Raw genomic sequence first — 13,099 nt, 5'->3', positions numbered from 1 at the left:
GAGACAACTTTTCCTCTCTGCTAACAATAGAATTATACCAAAGACACAAAAAGCTGGAGTAAGTGAGTGGGACAGGCAGCTTCTCTGGAGAGAAGTTATGGATGACGTTTCGGGTCAAGACCCTTCCTATTATACCCATTGGTTATCGATTCCCCACCCTGCACGGTGCTCGCAGCAGCTCCCCTCACCACCCCTCACTATGTTCCTATTAGGCCATCTATCTAATACACGCCCAACATCTTCATCCTTTCCTCCTGAGACAACTGTCTCACAAACAAGAGTCATGGTCATGAGTGTTTAATGTCATATGCAATGAAGTTCTTGCTGCAGCTTTACAGGAACATTAACTCAACAATACAACATATAAAAACCCCTGGACCATTTCCGACATCTCCTTACCATTTCTAGATCTCACCATCTCCATCGCAGGTAACAGACTACTGACCGACATCTACTACAAACCCACTTACTCCCATGACTATCTGGACTACACTTCTTCCCACCCTGCTTCCTGTAAGGACTCTACTCCCAAATCCTCCATCTACGCCACATCTGCACCCAGGATGAGGTGTTCCAGACCAGGGCCTCAGAGATGTCATCATACTTTAGGGAACAGGGGTTCCCCTCTTCTATTATAGATGAGGCTCTCGCCAGGGTCTCCTCTATATACCGCAGTTCTGCTCTCACTCCCCATACCCCTACTCGTAACAAGGTCCCCCTTGTCCTCACTTTCCACACCACCAGCCGTCGCATACAACATTTTCGCAGTCTTTCCAGGTGCGGCAGAGGTTCAGCTGCACCTCCTCTAATTTCATCTATTGCATCCGCTGTTCCAGGTGTCAACTTCTCTACATCGGTGACACCAAGTGCAGGCTTGGCGATCGCTTCGCCCAACACCTCTGCTCAGTTCGTAATAACCAACCTGATCTCCCTGTTGCTGAGCACTTCAACTCCCCCTCCCATTCCGAATCCGACCTTTCCGTCCTGGGCCTCCGCCATTGCCAGAGTGAGGCCCAGCGCAAATTGGAGGAACAGCACCTCATAGTTCGCTTGGGTAGTTTACACCCCAGCGGTATGAACATTGATTTCTCCAATTTCAGGTAGTCCTTGCTTTCCCCCTCCTTCCGCTCCCCCTCCACAGCCTACTGTCTCCGCCTCTTCCTTTCTTTTTCCCTCCCCCCCGACATCAGTCTGAAGAAGGGACTCGACCCGAAACATCACCTATTCCTTCTATCCATAGATGCTGCCTCACCCGCTGAGTTTCTCCAGCATTTTTGTCTGCCTTCGATTTTTCCAGCATCTGCAGTTCTTTCTTAAAAATACAACAAAGTATCAGTTACACTGGATAAGCAGACCATAATAATGCAACCGAAGTACGTTGTGTAAATCTTAAACTAAGTCCACTGTATTTCAGTGCTGAGGCAGGGCTGTAGTTTGGGTAATGTAAGACGGGCCAAGGGTCTGATGGTTGTTGGGTAGAAGCTGTTCCTGAACCTGCTGGTCACGGTTTCAAGGCATCTGTTACCTTCCTCCCAATGGTAGTAGCAAGATGAGAGGGTGGCCAGGGATCAATAGTTCAATGGTATTTTATTGTCCCGTGTACCGAGCTACAGTGAAATTCATTTTTGCGTACAGTTCAGTACAAGTATCACTATACATAAGCACATCTTAAACTCAGTACATGTGTTTAGAAATAGTACACTGAGTCAGTATACATAGTTACCAGGTTGGGCGCCATTTTCAAGTCCCAGTTGTCAGAGCGGAGTTTCTTTACCTGACTGTGAAGGCCCGTTGTCCTAGCAGCATTGCAGGGTCGGCCTGGTCAAGCATAGCTGTTGGTGTCCTCCACTGTTGCTCCACTGCTCCATGCAGCGGCAGGTCGAGTCCTGTCCATGCGGTTGGCTCCTTGTAGTGGCTCCTGGTCCAGCCGAGCCCCAGGCTGTTGCAGGGTCTCCAGCGGCCCACTCCCCCGTCGAGGCACTGCACTCCCTCCCGCAGCTGGTCTGCTCACCGGCCCTCTGCTCCAACTCTGACTCCCTCCTCTCTGGTCCACGGGTGAGCAGGGGCCGGGCATGGCGACGTCCCAGTTCCACGGTGGGCGAGCCAGGCCAGCTGTCGGGCATGGGCCTGGCCACAGCTCGTCTGTGTGTTGTGGGTGTTCCTTGTGGGTCTGTGATGATATTAGCTGCCTTTTTGTGGTGCTACTTCCTATAGTTTAGTTTAATGTCACCTGTTCCGAGGTACAGTGAAAAGCTTTTGTTGCATGCTATCTAGTCAACGGAAAGACTACACATGATGACAATCAAGCCGTCCACTGTGTACAGATACAGGCTAAAGGGAATAACGTTTAGTTATGGATCCCTTCAACGGTGGGGAGGTCAGCCACTGAGATGAACACACAATATCTAGCACTCTCTGTTGACTCTCTGTTCCTGGCTATGCGAGCTACTGAACCATGTGCAACCAGTCAGTACACTATACCACACAGGTGTGGACCTTTGATAGTCAAATGTATCAAATCACCTCAAACATCTGAGGAATCAATCTCATGAACCTCTGTGAGCTGCTTCCACTGCAAGTTTGGTCTTCCTGGAATCTGGAGACTACATGGTCACGCTGATGTCCTGAAAGATTATGGAGTCACATAGTTGTACCGCACAGTAACAGGCCCTTCAGCCCAACTCGGCCATGTCTAAACTGGTCCTATTCGCCTGTGTTTGACTCATACCTCTCAAATCTTTCTTGTCCATGAATCTGTCCAAGTGTCTTTTAAATGTTGTTATAGTATGTGCCTCATCTTAGACTACCGTGCTGTTAAAGGTCTTGCCACCAACTGCATATATACCCCCTTGCACTTGTACTCACACTTGCAAATGAAATGCCTCATATTTACCCACATTAAACTCCATCTGACATTGTTTGCCCTTATTGGTACATGATCTATATCCCACTGTATCCTTTCACAGTCTTCCTCACCCTCTGCAACCTCACAAATGTTTGTGTCACCTGCAAACGTACTAACTAACCCACCTGCTGTTTTGTCCATGTCACTTATATACAGCACATATATCACAGAGAACCAAACCTTAATATTTGTGTGTTAGTGATCTTATCAACCTGAGAGTGCTGGCTGATGACCACAATAATCTTGGAGAAATTCCTGCTGAACTGCGAATGCCTTGTGTTTGTCAAGATGACTAATACATTTGCTTTGCTATGATTCTTCAATTAGCTGAGGTATTTATTTTGACATACATCCTATTATTGACTGAAAGATGTGCATCTAATTGCTGATTATGCAGTCTTGGGATGATACCTATTTAAGCATCACAATCACTCAATATAATCAAAGCTGCATTGCAGCAGGAGAGAATCTCCACTAGAATCATTTAGAAAATGATTTCCCAGCCCTCGGTTTCAAATATCAACGTTGTGTTCTGCTTTTGTAATTTTTAATTGTGTTGCCATCATTTTTATCCATTGAGTGGCTTTCAGTACGTTCCCTTTGTAAGTTAATGCTCGGTAACAGATGCACTCATTCCGTAAATTGGAGATTAGATGAGGCACGACTACATGCTAATGTTGCCTCTAAAGTACTGCCCTAAAGATGAATCTCAGTACCAAGAGCAGACAAATACATCAGCCTCTTGCTGTTGTAATTCCTACTTACTATTTTTGGGTTGAGAGTAATTTCTCCTGGGGAACTGGATTAATCCTGTCCAGTCTTGATATTGTAAAGACCTTGTCGTCACTCCGCTTCCCATCATCAGATCTGCAGTCCTCTCTGCTGCACTGCTGCCTTTGCAAGTATGATTAACGTGTGATGAGCGTTTGAAGGTGCTGGGGCTTGTATTCTCTGGAGTTTAGAAGGATGAGGGGGTAAACCTCATTGAAACGTACTGACTACTGAAAGGTCTGGATAGAGTGAATCAGGAGAGGATGTTTCCACAAGTGGGAAAATCTAGGACCAGAGGGCACAGCCTCAGAATAAAAGAACGTACCTTTAGAAAGGAGATAAGGAGGAATTTCTTTAGTCATAGGGTGGTGAATCTGTAGAATTCATTGCCACAGGAGGTTGTGGAGGCCAAGTCATTGGGTATTGACAGGAACTAAAGCAGAGATTGACAGGTACTTAAAGGTGTCAAAAGTTATGGGGAGAAGGCAGGAGAATGGGGTTGAGAGGGAAAGATAGATCAGCCACGATCGAATGGCGAAGTAGATCGATGGACCTAATTCTGCTCCTATGAACTTATGGAAATGGTCTTCATTGTTCTATTTTGGTCCACCTGAAGTACTTCTGAGCTTCAGTGACATGTCTAACACCATCTCCTAAAGATTGTATCTCATTTTGGTAGCTTCCTTTGCATCTTGTTCCTGATATTGTCTACAACTACATTTCTTCCTTTCACCTATATCCCTTCCTCTGGATTCACATTGCACTTCCCTTGTCGCCATATTTTAAACCCTTTTGTCTCCTTTTCATCTCAGCATGTGTGTGCTCATCTGCCAACCAACCCTCCTCACCTGTATTTATCTGTCGTTTACAAGCTTTATAGTGGCCCTCCTCTCTTCCAGCTCCTCCCTCCCCCACTACAATCAGTTTAAAGCAGGGTCCTGATCCAAAACATTGCCTATCCATATTCCCCAGAAATGCTGCCTGACCCACTCATCCCTGGGATCATTCTCATAAACCTCCTGTGGACTCTCTGTTGCAGGCCGAAGTGACAGAGGGTGATGCATGGGTGATGTGGCCGGTGGGTGAAAGGTGGGGGATCTGGGGATTGACCGGTTCTGTCTGGGGAAAGGTGGAATGAGAATAGAGGCGCGAGAAACCGAGGGAGGCGAGAGAAGGCTCCGTCAAGGTGCAGAAGTGTGAAAACGCACAGCTCCAGATTCAGGGGAAGTTTCTTCCCAGCTTTTATCAGGCAACTGAACCGTCCTCTCATCAGCTCAAGTGCAGTCCTGACTTCTCATCTACCTCATTGGAGACCTTTGAATTATCTTTAATCGGACTTTATCTGACTTAAATGTTATAGCTTGGCACTAAATGTTGTACCCATTATCTGTGCACTGTGGGCGGCTTGATTGTAATCATAGAAACATAGAAACATAAAAAATAGGTGCAGGAGTAGGCCATTCGGCCCTTCGAGCCTGCACCGCCATTCAATATGATCATGGCTGATCATCCAACTAGGTATCCTGTACATGCTTTCTCTCCATACCACCTGATCCCTTTAGCCACAAGGGCCACATCTAACTCCCTCTTAAATATAGCCAATGAACTAGCCTCAACTACATTCTGTGGCAGAGAATTCCAGAGATTCACCACTCTCTGTGTAAAAAATGTTTTTCTCATCTCAGTCCTAAAAGATTTCCCCTTTATCCTTAAACTGTGGTCCCTTGTTCAGGACTTCCCCAACATCGGGAACAATCTTCCTGCATCTAGCCTGTCCAACCCCTTAAGAATTTTGTAAGTTTCTATAAGATCCCCCCTCAATCTTCTAAATTCTAGTGAGTACAAGCCAAGTCTATCCAGTCTTTCTTCATATGAAAGTCCTGACATCCCAGGAATCAGTCTGGTGAACCTTCTCTGGCAAGAATGTCCTTCCTCAGATTAGGAGACCAAAACTGTAAGCAGTACTCCAGGTGTGGTCTCACCAAGACCCTGTGCAACTGCAGTAGAACCTCCCTGCTCCTATACCCAACTATGAATGCTAACATACCATTCGCTTTCTTCACTGCCTGCTGCACCTGCATTCCTACTTTCAATGACTGGTGTACCATGACACCCAGGTCTCGTTGCATCTTCCCTTTTCCTAATTGGCCACCATTCAGGCAATAGTCTACTTTCCTGTTTTTACCACCAAAGTGGATAACCTCACATTTATCCACATTATAAGATGGGTTATCAGACACTCGAATGCCCTGCTAGTTAGCCTGATGAACAGGAGATAAGTGTTGAGACAGCCAAGAGTGAAGTGTTGAACCTCGCACATAACACAGGCTTGTACAGGAATGCCATCCCATGTATAAATCAACGTGTTTGCCCATCCCAAACTTTTAATTCTTATAAACACTCCACCGCATTTATGTTGTGCTCCACCTTGTAGTTAGTATTAGTCAGTGATTTTTTTGAGTGATTTTTTAAAAGTTTACTTTAGAGATACAGCGCGGAAACAGGCCCTTTGGCCCACTGAGTCCTCGCCGACCAGCGATCCCTGCACATTAACACTATCCTTCACACACCAGGGACAATTTGGTACATTTATATTTGAATGTGGGCGGAAACTGAAGATCTCGGAGAAAACCCACGCGGGTTTACAGACCTCCTTACAGACCGCACCCGTAGTCAGGATCGAACCCGGGTTTCCGGCACAGTAAAGCAGCAACTCTACCGCTGTGCCACCGTGCCGCCCTTATGTAGTCTTTTCATGTAGTCTTTTCTTTGGCTGGAAAGCAAGCAACTAAAGCTTTTCACTGTACCCCATAACATGTAACAATATAAACTAAACTAAACCACAAAAAAAGACGCCATGTACAGAGTACGTTTTATTTTGTATCGAAGGGAAGCAGTGCACCGGTGGGCAGTGCTGTTAAAATGATCACTGTTCCCTCTGTGCCCTCCCTCAAGGTAAGCATCTGTCTGGAGTGCAACAGCAGTAAGTTACGAGGCTTGAAGAGGAAGTGGATCCGCTGTTCCGCTCAGGCCACTGTTCTGCACCTGAAGAAATTTATTGCCAAAAAACTCAACTTAACATCATTTAATGAGGTAATTTTTGAAAATAAATAATTTATTGTAAACTCTATTTGAAATAAAATGAAATGTTATTGCTATTTTAAATAAATGTTTTGGACCATTGTTTCCATTGCAAGAGCTGGTGAGTTGCATTGTATTCACAATGATGCTCCAGCACAGGTTACACATTTTGTGCCCTTCCCTCCACTGTAATGTTTGAGTCCGCAATGCTAGAGAGACCGCCCCACTGTCAGAGCAGCTTAGCTTATTAACTTTAGTCAGCCTTAATCCCAACTAATGCCCAGGCCAGCAGGGAGACTGTTACTGAATAGCAAGAAACCCTTTTCTTTTATTTTACTAGCATTTTGTTTATCTTCCTGAATAGCATAGCCACTGATATAATCAGCTAAATTCCATCCACCCTTTTAGTTAGCATTTATCCTTGCCTCTTTTATTAAAATTTCAAAATGTCCAGTACTTGTGTTTGGCCAAGTTATATTTGCAATCAATGCTGTTTCCATAAACTTACTCGGCACCAGAATCTATGTTTCTGTTCTCACCCTCCCTCTTTCCATTCCTTTCCATTTGATGCCTTCTTTCTTGTTACCATGTGTTTCATCTTATATTCTTCCTCTCCACTTCCCCCCTCTCACAAACAGTATTATATTCAGTTTTAGTCACCCTGGTATAGGAAGGATACTATTAGGCTGGAAAGGGTGCAGAAGAGATGTTGCCAGGACTCAAGGGCCTGAGCTATGGGGAGAGATTGAGCAGGCTAGGACTTTATTCCTGGAGCACAGGAGGATGAAGGGTATCTTATAGAGGTCAAGAGTCAAGAATATTTTATTGTCATATGTCCCACATAGAACAATGCAATTCTTACTTGCTGCAGCACAACAGAATATGTAAACATAATAAATAATATAACAAAAACTCCGAAAAAAAGAACAAACAATAACAGTGCAATAATAATAATAACAGTCTATTGTAGTTCAGAGCTTATTCGTTGTTGTGTTTAATAGCCTGATGGCTGCAGGGAAGAAGCTAACCATATAACCATATAACAATTACAGCACGGAAACAGGCCACCTCGGCCCTACAAGTCCGTGCCGAACAACTTTTTTCCCTTAGTCCCACCTGCCTACACTCATACCATAACCCTCCATTCCCTTCTCATCCATATGCATATCCAATTTATTTTTAAATGATACCAACGAACCTGCCTCCACCACTTCCTCTGGAAGCTCATTCCACACCGCTACCACTCTCTGAGTAAAGAAGTCCCCCCTCATGTTACCCCTAAACTTCTGTCCCTTAATTCTGAAGTCATGTCCTTTTGTTTGAATCTTGCCTATTCTCAAAGGGAAAAGCTGATCCACATCAACTCTGTCTATCCCTCTCATCATTTTAAAGACCTCTATCAAGTCCCCCCTTAACCTTCTGCGCTCCAGAGAATAAAGACTTAACTTATTCAACCTTTCTCTGTAACTTAGTTGTTGAAACCCATGCAACATTCCAGTAAATCTCCTCTATACTCTCTCTATTTTGTTGACATCCTTCCTATAATTGGGCGACCAAAATTGTACACCATACTCCAGATTTGGTCTCACCAATGCCTTGTACAATTTTAGTATTACATCCCAGCTTCTATACTCAATGCTCTGATTTATAAAGGCTAGCATACCAAAAGCTTTCTTTACCACCCTATCTATATGAGATTCCACCTTCAAGGAACTATGCACGGTTATTCCCAGATCCCTCTGTTCAACTGTATTCTTCAATTCCCTACCATTTACCATGTACGTCCTATTTTGATTTGTCCTGCCAAGGTGTAGCACCTCACATTTATCAGCATTAAACTCCATCTGCCATCTTTCAGCCCATTCTTTCAAATGGCCTAAATCACTCTGTAGACTTTGGAAATCCTCTTCATTATCCACAACACCCCCTATCTTGGTATCATCTGCATACTTACTAATCCAATTTACCACACCTTCATCCAGATCATTGATGTACATGACAAACAACAAAGGACCCAACACCGATCCCTGAGGCACCCCACTAGTCACCTGCCTCCAACCCGACAAACAACCATCCACCATTACCCTCTGGCATCTCCCATTCAGCCACTGTTGAATCCATCTTGCTACTCCTGCATTTATACCCAACAGTTGAACCTTCTTAACCAACCTCCCATGAGGAACCTTGTCAAAGGCCTTACTAAAGTCCATATAGACAACATCCACTGCTTTACCCTCGTCAATTTCCCTAGTAACCGCTTCAAAAAATTCAAGAAGGTTAGTCAAACATGACCTTCCAGGCACAAATCCATGTTGACTGTTCCTAATCAGACCCTGTTAATCCAGATGCTTATATATATTATCTCTAAGTATCTTTTCCATTAATTTGCCCACCACTGAAGTCAAACTAACAGGCCTATAATTGCTAGGTTAACTCTTAGAACCCTTTTTAAACAATGGAACAACATGCGCAGTACGCCAATCCTCGGGGACTATTCCCGTTTCTAATGACATTTGAAATATTTCTGTCATAGCCCCGGCTATTTCTACACTAACTTCTCTCAATGTCCTAGGGAATATCCTGTCAGGACCTGGAGACTTATCCACTTTTATATTTTTCAAAAGTGTCAGTACTTCTTTTACTTTGAAACTCATAGTATCCATAGCTACTCTACTAGTTTCCCTTACCTCACATAATTCAATATCCTTCTCCTTGGTGAATACCGAAGAAAATAAATTGTTCAATATCTCCCCCATCTCTTTTGGCTCTGCAGATAGCTGTCCACTCTGTCTCTCCAATGGACCAATTTTATCCCTCGTTATCCTTTTGCTATTAATATAGCTGTAGAAACCCTTTGGATTTACTGTCACCTTACTTGCCAACGTAACCTCATATCTTCTTTTAGCTTTTCTAATTTCTTTCTTAAGATTCTTTTTACATTCCTTATACTCCTCAAGCACCTCATTTACTTCATGCTGCCTATAATTATTGTAGATCTCCCTCTTTTTCAGAACAAGATGTCCAATTTCCCTTGAAAACCAGGGCTCTTTCCAATTTTTACTTTCCTTTCAACCGAACAGGAACATAAAGATTCTGTACTCTTAAAATTTCCCCTTTACATGTCCTCCATTTCTCTTCTACATCCTTCCCATGAAACAAAATGTCCCAGTTCACTCCTTTTAAAATCATTTCGCATCTCATCAAAGTTAGCCTTTCTCCAATCAAAAATCTCAACCCTAGGTCCAGTTCTGACCCTCTCCATAATTATATTGAAACTAATGGTGTTGTGATCACTGGACCCGAAGTGCTCCCCAACGCATACCTCCGCCACCTGTCCCGTCTCATTTCCTAACAGGAGGTCCAACACTGCCCCTCCTCTAGTAGGTACCTCTATGTATTGCTGCATAAAACTATCCTGCACACATTTTACAAACTCCAAACCATCCAGCCCATTTACCGAATGTGTTTCCCAGTCTATGTGTGGAAAGTTGAAATCTCCCACAATCACTACTTTGTGCTTACTACTAATATCTGCTATCTCCTTACATATTTGCTCTTCCAATTCTCGATCCCCATTTGGCGGTCTATAATACACCCCTATAAGTGTTGCTACCCCTTTCCCACTTCTCAGTTCCACCCAAATAGCCTCCCTAGATGAGCCCTCCAATCTATCCTGCCAAAGCACTGCTGTAATATCTTCCCTGACTAGTAATGCAACACCTCCACCTCTTGCCCCTCCAATTCTATCACACCTGAAGCAACGAAATCCTGGAATATTTAGTTTCCAATCACAGCCCTCCTGCAACCATGTTTCACTGATCGCCACAACATCATACTTCCAGGTGTCTATCCAGACTCTAAGCTCATCCACCTGTCTTACAATGCTCCTAGCATTAAAATATGCACATTTAAGAAACCCCCCCCTTATTCTCTGTTTATTTACTTTTTTTTTCTTTCTCCACTTGTGCCCGAGTGCTTCCCTTTTCTGCTTCCTGCCTCCCATTCTGTCTACTAGCTTACTCTATTTGAGTCCCTCGCCCCAACCATTCTAGTTTAAAGTCTCCCCAGTAGCCTTTGCACATTTCCCCGCCAGGATATTGGTCCCCCTCGGGTTCAAGTGCAACCCATCCTTTCTGTACAGGTCCCACCTTCCGCAAAATAAGTCCCAATGATCCAGAAACTTGAATCCCTGATTCTGCACCAGTCTTTCTGCCACGCATTTATCCTCCACCTCGCTCCATTCCTACTCTCACTGTCGCATGGCACAGGCAGTAATCCTGAGATTGTTACCTTTTTGGTCCTTTTCCTTAACTCTCCTCCCAACTCCCTAAATCCTCCCTTCAGGACCTCTTCCCTATTTTTACCTATGTCATTGGTACCTATATGTACCACAACCTCGGGCTCCTCTCCCTCTGATTTCAGGATATCTTGGACGCATTGAGACACGTCCGAGACCTTGGCACCAGGGAGGCAGACCACCATCCTGGTCTCCCGACTGCGTCCACAGAATCGCCTATCCGACCCCCTAACAATAGAGTCCCCAATTACTATTGTCCTCTTCTTTTTGTCCCTACCTTCAGGAGTAACAGGGCCGGTCTCTGTGCTGGAGGCCCGTCCACTACCCACGGGCAGGCTGTCACCCCCATCCGTACTCAAACAGGAGTACTTATTCGCAAGGTGTACCGACATTGGAGTACTCACTCGTCCCTGCCTCTGCCCCTTGCCCTTCCTTAGCGTGACCCACATGTCTCTCTCCCGTGGTTTTGGAGTGACCACCTCCCTATAACTCCCCTCTATGACCTCCTCACTCTGCCTGACCAGACAGAGGTCATCGAGCTGCTGCTCCAGGATCCTAATACGGTCCCTTAGGAGCCCCATCTCGCTGCACCTGGTGCAGCTGTGGACGTCTGGAGGGCCATCCGACACCATGACCTCCCACATCTGACATCCCGAACAGTACACTGCTCTGGCTGTCATTCTCCCGCCTTACCCTGGATCCGATACAAGTATAATACAATAGAAACTGCTGGGAGAAATCAGCAGGTATCTGACTCACAACAGCTGCTCCCTCTTGACCTTTAAACTTCACCTTAATTATATAAACAAGAAGCACTGTACCCTTAACTCACTGTACCTTTACTAAAGCACTGTACCTTTAGCCCACTGTACCCTTGGCTCACTGTACCCTTGGGCTAAAGCACTGTACCTTTTAACTCACTGTACCTTTAACCAGAAAGCAGAAATGCTAACCTGAGGTTGCACCCAATCAGCTGCTTCCTCTAGTCTGCTTCCACCAATCAGCGGCTTCCACCAGAAACCTCCCTATGGAGTATGGAACGTTACAGATTTCTGTAAGCCCTGACCCTCCTCCACTCGCTCCAATGATCCCGGGCCTCTGTAAAAGCAAGCCCCGCGCTCGATTTATATACTCACAGCCCTGACCCTCCTCCACTCTCTCCAACGGTCCCAGGCCTCTGTAAAAGCAAGCCCCGCGCTCGATTTATATACTCACCGCCCTGACCCTCCTCCACTCTCTCCAACGGTCCCAGGCCTCTGTAAAAGCAAGCCCCGCGCTCGATTTATATACTCACCGCCCTGACCCTCCTCCACTCTCTCCAACGGTCCCGGGCCTCTGTAAAAGCAAGCCCCCTGACCCTCCTCCACTCTCTCCAACTGTCCCGGGCCTCTGTAAAAGCAAGCCCCGCGCTCGATTTATATACTCACCGCACTGACCCTCCTCCATTCTCTCCAACGGTCCCGGGCCTCTGTTCCTGAACCTGGACGTTACAGTTCTCGGGCTCCTGTACCTTCTTCCCGATGGCAGTGGTGAGATGAGTGGATCTTTGATGGTGTTGACGGCCTTTTTGAGGCAGCGACTACGATAGATCCCTTCGATGGTGGGGAGGTCAGAGCCGGTGATGGCCTGGGCAGTATTAAAACATTTTTGCAGTCTTTTCTGCTCCTGGAAGTTCAAGTTGCCGAACTAGTCCACGATGCAACCAGTCAGTATGCTCTCTACTGTGCACCTGCAGAAGTTCAAGAGAATCCTCTTTGACATACTGACTCTCCGTAATCTTCTCAGGAAGTAGAGGCGTTGATGTGCTTTCTTTATGATTGCATCAGTGTGCTGGGTCCAGGTCAGAAATATGCACGCCCAGGAATTTGAAGTTTTTGACTCTCTCCACCACCGTCTCATTGACGTGAACAGGATTGTGGGTCCTCAACCTTCCTCTTCCAAAGTCCACGATCAGTTCTTTGATTTTGGGTTATAACATCATAAGGGAAATAAATAGGGTGAATGTACAAAGTATTTTACTCAGAGTAAATCACGAACCAGAGGGC

General features: G+C 45.3%; 1 protein-coding gene across 1 annotated transcript in view; it reads left to right on the top strand.

Annotated features, from left to right (window-relative positions):
- The window catches only part of LOC129702119 (polycomb group RING finger protein 3), a 138,028-nt gene that overhangs the window by 104,577 nt on the left and 20,352 nt on the right, over window positions 1–13,099 (top strand). The window contains exon 8 of the mRNA XM_055643700.1: window positions 6,632–6,769. Coding sequence (XP_055499675.1) covers window positions 6,632–6,769 — 138 coding nt within the window. The remainder of the gene's footprint in view (window positions 1–6,631; window positions 6,770–13,099) is intronic.

The sequence above is a fragment of the Leucoraja erinacea genome, chromosome 1, assembly GCF_028641065.1.
Source record: "Leucoraja erinacea ecotype New England chromosome 1, Leri_hhj_1, whole genome shotgun sequence".
Classification (NCBI taxonomy): Eukaryota; Metazoa; Chordata; class Chondrichthyes; order Rajiformes; family Rajidae; genus Leucoraja; species Leucoraja erinaceus.
The sequence above is the reverse complement of the archived record's forward strand: the minus strand, read 5'-3'. Positions and strand labels throughout refer to the sequence as shown.